This window comes from Lichenostomus cassidix, unplaced genomic scaffold, assembly GCF_008360975.1.
Source record: "Lichenostomus cassidix isolate B80296 unplaced genomic scaffold, HeHo_3.0 HiC_scaffold_162, whole genome shotgun sequence".
Lineage (NCBI taxonomy): Eukaryota > Metazoa > Chordata > Aves > Passeriformes > Meliphagidae > Lichenostomus > Lichenostomus cassidix.
The window spans coordinates 1-6,919 of NW_028147927.1; the positions used below are offsets into that span (position 1 = coordinate 1).

The following is a 6,919-nucleotide window of genomic DNA, read 5'->3' on the forward strand; positions in this document are numbered from 1 at the left end:
CAATGAATTTCCAGTGTCGATCTGAGTCCCGATGGATGTTCCTGCCCCTGTGTTTGTCCAGGTGGCCACAGGGAATCAGGAGGACATGGAAGCCACCAGCCAGGTGTATTCACAGTGTTGGTCACTGGGAGTGAGGGTCACCAGGGCTCTTCCCAGTGTGGGTCCTCTGATGGGGAATGATGTTGGAGCAGCACATGAAGCTCTTCCTGCACTCGGGGCACTTGCAGAGCTTCCCTTACCGGTGCCTCCGTTGGTGTTTGGTCAAGTGAGAACTGCTGGAGAAGCTCTTCCCACACTTGGGACATTCATAGGGTCTCTCCCCAGTGTGGATCCTCTTGTGGACAACCAGGCTGAAGCTCCGGCTGAAGCTCTTCCCACATTCTCCACACTCATAGGGTCTCTCCCCAGTGTGGATGCGCCGGTGAGTGACGAGGTGGGAGTTCTTTCTGAAGCCCCTCTTGCACTCAGGGCAGTGGAAAGGCCTCTCGTCTGTGTGAATCACCTGGTGCTGGATGAGATCTGAGCTGACTGGAAACCTCTTCCCACACTCACAGCACTCATAGGGTCTCTCCCCAGTGTGGATCATCTTATGGCGGATCAGGTTGGAGCTCTGGCTGAAGCTCTTCCCACATTCTCCACACTCATAGGGTCTCTCCCCGGTGTGGATGCGACGGTGGATGATGAGGTGGGAGTTCTGTTTGAAGCCCTTCCTGCACACAGGACAGCGGAAGGGCCTCTCATTTATGTGAATGACCTGGTGCTGGAGGAGATCTGAGCTGGTCTGAAACATCTTTCCACACTCAGAACACTCATAGGGTCTCTCCCCAGTGTGGATGCGCCGGTGCCTGATGAGGGTGGAGTTGTCCTTGAAGCCCTTTTTGCACTCAGGGCAGTGGAAAGGCCTCTCATCTGTGTGAAAGCGCTCATGCTTAAGGAGATCTGAGCTGGTCAGAAACCTCTTCCCACACTCAGGGCACTCATAGGGTCTCTCCCCAGTGTGGATCATCTTGTGGCGGATCAGGTAGGACCTCCGGCTGAAGCTCTTCCCACATTCCCCACACTCATAGGGTCTCTCCCCAGTGTGGATGCGCCGGTGCCTGATGAGGGTGGACTTGTTCTTGAAGCCCTTCTTGCACTCAGGGCAGCGGAAGGGCCTCTCATCTGTGTGAATCACCTGGTGCTGGAGGAGATGGGTGCTGGTCTGAAACCTCTTCCCACACTCAGAACACTCATAGGGCCTCTCCCCAGTGTGGATCATCTGGTGCATGATCAGGTTGGAGCTGGTAATGAAGCTCTTGCCACATTCCCCACATGCATAGGGTCTCTCTCCGGTGTGGATACTCTTGTGGTAGATCAGGTGGGAGTTCTGAGTGAAGCTCTTCCCACATTCCTCACACTCATAAGGTCTCTCCCCGGAGTGGATCCTCTTGTGCTGGATCAGGCTGGAGCTGTGCCTGAAGCTCTTCCCACATTCGAGACACTCATAGGGTCTCTCCCCAGTGTGGATGCACTGGTGGCAGATCAGGTTGGATCTCCAGCTGAAGCACTTCCCACACTCCAAGCACTTGTGGGGCTTCTCCCCATCATGAAGCTGCTCAGGAACATGCAGTTCTGAACTCTGATTAAGGCTCTGATTGCCTTCCTGGCTCAGGGTGGCTCTTTGCTCCTCAGAGCACCCTGGGCTGGGTTTGCAGCCCCTCCTCGTGCAGCATCTCTGGGCCTTTTCCTCCCTCTTCAATTCCTGGCTCATGGAGCTGCTCAAAACAGCCTCTTCCACGAGGTTCTGCTGCAAGGATTTGTCCTCCCTGGTCTCCACCCTTAGCTCACTGCCTGCAGGAGGAAGGACAAGGAGAGGATTTGGGATTTGCCTCCATGCCAGAGGGAAGGGGAAGGAGATCCCCCCAGTCCATCCCCCAACAGCAGCAGGGCTGTCCTGCAGCCAGGGGTGATGCTGGGCTGGGAGATGGAGGAGAAGAGAGGGGGAAAGGGGCAGTGACTTCCTCCTCACCTGCCTGGGGGTCCTGGGGCATCTTCCTCTTCCTCGCAGCTTCCTCCTCCATCCAGACGAGGTTTGGGAATGGGAAATCCTGGTTTGGAGAAAAACAAGGAGTGACTACCTTGGCTTTGAAGGTCACCCTGTCCAATTCATCTCTAGAAGTCACCACGGCTCTGGGGTTCATAAAAACCTCCAGACCACCAGGATTCAGCACTACAAAAGACTCTCCTAGCAGTTCTCCCTCTCTGGCCTCTCCACTCTGGGGTTCTGGGTTTCCCCCTGTCAGGGCTGCAGGGGTCCCATGTCTACTGGGGGTTCCCCTCTCCAGCATCCCCACTCTCCCCAGACTGATTGAGGTCCCAGCAATCCCAGGGGTTCCCCCTCTCCAAGTTCCCCACTTTGGGCTTCTGGGGGTCTCCTCTCTCTGGGGTCCTGCTTAGGGGAGTCAATGGGTTTGGGGGTCCCAGGGATCCCCTCTCCCCTCTTCTCTCACCATGCTGCCAGGGGTTCCCCAGCTCTGCCTTTGCCCCTCTCCATTCTCCCCTCCCATGCCTCTCCCAGGACTCCCCAAAACCAGTGTCCCCCACCCCCCACTAGGTCCCACATGGTCCCCATGTGACCCCAGGCAGAGCCCAACCCCCACCATGGTGGGGATCCACATCCCCCCACCCCCCACCGGGGCTCTGCCAGCACCGCCATGGGAACCCCAAAAACACCTCCTGGGGACACCCCAATGTCCCCCCGAGGGGCATTTGCATCACCTGACTGGGGCTTACTGGGACCATGTGGGGAGGAAACTGGGGACACATTGGGAGCAACTGGGATCATACTGGGAGCAACTGGGACCATACTTTGGGCAATTGACTGAAACTGGGGTCATGCTGGGGGCAACTGGGAGTAACTGGGAAAGACTGAGATCATTCTGAGGGAGCTAGAACCTTACTGGGGCAGCTGGGAGTGCCTGGGAATGACTAGGAGCATCCTGAGGGCAACTGGGATATACTGGGAATGTCTGTAACCATACTGGGCTGACTGGAACCACACTGGGAACAGTTGGGACCATGCTGGGGACAATTGGGAGCAACTGAGAGTGTCTGGGGCCACCCTGGGCAGGACTGGGACTATAGCAGGAGCCAATGGGGGCAAGTGGGATCATACTGGAAGGAACTGGGAACAACTGGAACTATGCTGGGGGAAACTGGGATCATACTGGGATCACAGTGGGGCAGCTTTGCTCATGCTGGGAGAGACTGGAATTATACTGGGATTGACTGGGAGTGGCTGTGGGCAACTGGAATGATACTGAAAGCAACTGGCAGGAAGTGGGAATGACTAGCAGCATGCTGAGGGCAACTGGGATATACTGGGAGAGACAGGGAGACACGGGGATCATACTGGAAGCTACTGGGCTCATGCTGGCATTGACAGGGAGCAACTGGGATCACACTGGAGGCCACTGGCATCATACTGGGAGGAACTGGGATCATACTGGGATTACAGTGGGTGTCAATGGACTCTGAGTGGGGCTTACTGGGAGCTACTAGGCCCATGTTGGGAGCCAACTGGGGATACACTGGGAGCAACTGGGAATAACAGAGTGCATGCTGGTGACAACTGGGATCTACTGGCAGTGACTGGGATAATCCCGGGGGCAACTGAACCATGCTGAGGTAACTGGGAGTGCCTGAGAATGACTATGAGAATGCTCAGGGTAACTGGGATATACTGAGTCCATGCCAGTGGTGATTGGGGCCATGCTGGGAAAGACTGGGAATATGCTGGGGGGAATTCAGACCATACTGGGGGCAAGTGGGAGTGACTGGGGCCCTGATGGGAGAGACTGGCATCATCCTGGACTCATACTGGGATTGTACTGGGAGTGACTGTGACTATGATAGCGGCAACTGGGAGAACTGGGAACACACTGGGCAGAAGAGGGAGGAACTGGGAGCAACTGGGATTGTACTGGGCACAAATTGCATCTCATAATAGGGAATGACTGGGAGTGACTGGGTTCATACTGGGAGCAACAGGGATCCTAGATGGAGTGAGGGGAAGTGGCAAGGGTCAGACTGGGAGAGACTGGGCTCATACTGGGAGTGAGGAGGAAACTGGAACCACATGGGGCGGGGGCGGGGGGGCTGGGGGGGGCAACTGGGCTCCTAGTGGGAGTAGCCGCTTGCAGGGCCCGGGAGCCCTGAGCCCCTTTCCCGGCCATCCTGCCCCCAAGCCACCAGACTCCCCCACCAGGGCTCCCAGCAATCCCAGGCATTGCCCCTCGCCGATTCCCCGCTCCGGGCTGCTGGCGCTCTCCTCTCCCTGCGCTTCCGCTTAGACAAGCCGCGGCTCCCGGAGCTCCCCAAAAGCCGCTGTCCCCCCCTCCCCCGCCGGTCACCCGCTGGCCCCGGGCAGAGCTTGGAGGGCCCGGGCAGAGCCCAACCCCCACCGCGGGGGAACCCGCATCCCCCTGCCCCCCATCGGGGCTCTGCCCGCACCGCCACCGGGACCCCCAAAAACACCTCCCGGGGAACCCCGCATGTGCCCCCGAGGGGCAGCTGCGGCTCGGCTTTGGAGTCCCGAAAACTCCAAACATCCCCCAAAAACCCCAAACGCATGGACCCCCGGGATATTTGGGGCGAGCTCCCCCTCCCCGCTCACCTGTGGGATGGGGGCGGCGATGCTCCAGGGGGGCTGCGAATTCAGGGAGACCCAAACCGCGTGCCTCCTGACCGATCCTCCTTCGGCCCTCCTCTTCCTCTTCCTCCCGCTCTGTCTCTCCTCCTCCTTCCCCGCCCTAATCCCACCTCCTTCTCCTCCTTGCCCCAATCCCTTCTCCCGCTCCTCCTCCTCCCTGCTCCTCCTCCGCCGTTGCCGAGTCGCTCGCAGCCCGCGGGAGGAGCGGGGATGCAGCCGGGACAGCTCGGCATGGGCAGCGCGGGGCTCTCGGCTGCTCCCAGCCCAGCGCTGGGGACAGGGGGAGCCTGGCCTGGGGAAAAGGAGAGGGAAACAGGGAAAACTGGGGGCTGCTGATCCAAAGTGGCCTTGCTGGGGAGCCTGGGCAGGGAGTTGCAGCCCTTGGGGCTCCTGTGGGGAGCCTGGAGATGCGGGAGGGGGGAACGCAGAGAGGGGTGGGAGATCCCAGCAGTGCAGCACTGGAGTGACTGGGCTGTACTGGGATCGTACTGGGATCGTACTGGGATCATACTGGCAATGACTGGGCTGTACTGGGGCACCTGGAACCTTCCTGGGGTTGCTGGGAGTGACTGGGCATGACTAGGAGCATGCTGAGGGCAACTGGGATATACTGGGAATGTCTGTAACCATACTGGGCTAACTGGAACCACACTGGGAACAACCAGGACCATGCTGGGCAGAACTGGGACCACACTGGGAGCAACTGGGGGCGAATGGGAGTGACTGTGTCTACACTGGGGGCATCTGGACATGACTGGGACCATGCTGGGAGGGACTGGGATGATACCAGGGGACACTGGGGCCAACTGGGATAAGTCTGGGAGGAACTGGGAACAACTGGAACTATGCTGGGGGCAACTGGGATCCTGTGGGGATGAGAGAGGGAGCAGCTGGACCCATGCTGGGGTAGACTGGGATCACACTGAGGGTGACTGGGATCATACTGGGATTGACTGGAACCATAGTGCAGGTGAACGGGAGCAACTGGAATCACAGCTGGGTCAACTGGGAGAAACTGGAGCCATGCTGGGATCATACTGGGAGTAACTGGGAATGACTGGAACTATACTAGGGGCAACTGGGAGAACTGGGAACACACTGGGAGGAAGTGGGAGGAACTGAGAGCAACTGGGATTGTACTGGGGACAAATTGCATCATAATAGGGAATGACTGGGAATAACTGGGTTCATACTGGGAGCAACAGAGATCCTAGAAGGAGTGAGGGGAAGTGACCAGGGTCATACTGGGAGTGCCTGGGAGTGCCTGGGCTCATCTTGGCTCCTACTGAGGTCCAGGGGGATCCCATTCCGTTCCCAGAGGGTGCCAGGGGGTCCCAGCGTGGTCCCAAAGGGGATCCTGGAAATTCCCAGGGATTCCCTTTTCCCCCTGTGCTCCCTCAGGCACTGTCGTGTCTCCCAACCTGCAGCTCCAGGATCTGCCCCTTCTCACAGCCCCCAGACCCTCCCTGTTTCCTGAACCTGGCAGCCCCTGGAGCCCCATTGCTGCCTCTTCCAGTCTCCAAAGGCTCCTTTCCTCAGCCCCAGGGACTCCCTGAACCCTCCTTCCTGGAGGTGCCCTTTCTGCCACCTGTAACACCAGCATTGCATGGGAGCTTGGGAGGAGACACAGGTGACCACAAGTGACCCCAGGAATATCCCAGAGCACAGGACATCAGGCTCAGTGTATAAAGTGGGGGAACAAGGAGGAAGGCCGCAGAGCAGAGCTCCCTGCTCCAGCTGGCAGGGCCTCAGCGCCCGCCCTGTGCCCTCCTGCCCCGATGGCCGCGCCAGGCCCTGCTTGCTGCCCTGATGGTGGCACTGCTGGCCCCCAGTGCTCTCCAAGGGCTTCTGCAGTGTTATAGATTGGACTCACAGAACCAATGCGGAGTCAAGCCCATTAAAAATGTACAATTTATTAGCAAGCAGTAGCGAGGATAGCAGCGCTGGGCAGCCAAAGGCGCGCAACAGTCCTTTTATAGGCCTTCTGGGTTACGTGTATCCTGTGCTGTGCGCCTTTCTGGGCTGCTTCTGCTCTTCTTCTGCTGAGACAGTACATCTTGCAGAATGCCAAGGTTACAGATTACTTCTTATTTTGCCAGCGAGCTTTTTCTCACCCAAAACAACTTTCCTTTTGTTTTTAAGCAGTGTTAGCAAGATTTGCAATTTCCTTTTGTTCAGGAGGCTTTAGCAATGTTTTGATGAACAAACAGTATTCTTTTTATTACACTA

At 57.9% G+C, this 6,919-nt stretch overlaps 1 protein-coding gene across 1 annotated transcript; it reads right to left on the reverse strand.

The window, feature by feature from the left end:
- Positions 1-6: 6 nt before the first annotated feature.
- Positions 7-4,749, reverse strand: LOC146420536 (uncharacterized). The gene is made up of 3 exons (XM_085048157.1): positions 4,655-4,749; positions 2,009-2,087; positions 7-1,830 (listed from the first exon to the last, which is right to left on the reverse strand). The coding sequence occupies exons 2-3, from the start codon at positions 2,058-2,060 to the stop codon at positions 236-238; spliced, it is 1,647 nt and encodes a 548-aa protein (XP_084904283.1). The 5' UTR covers positions 2,061-2,087; positions 4,655-4,749; the 3' UTR covers positions 7-235.
- Between the last annotated feature and the right edge of the window lie 2,170 nt (positions 4,750-6,919).

Excerpts from the sequence above, each read along its gene's own strand:
- LOC146420536 (XM_085048157.1), bottom strand. The coding sequence starts at position 2,060 with ATGGAGGAGGAAGCTGCGAGGAAGAGGAAGATGCCCCAGGACCCCCAG. Across the intron at positions 1,831-2,008 it reads GCCCCAGGACCCCCAGGCAG|GCAGTGAGCTAAGGGTGGAG; the intron begins GTGAGGAGGAAG and ends TTCCTCCTGCAG.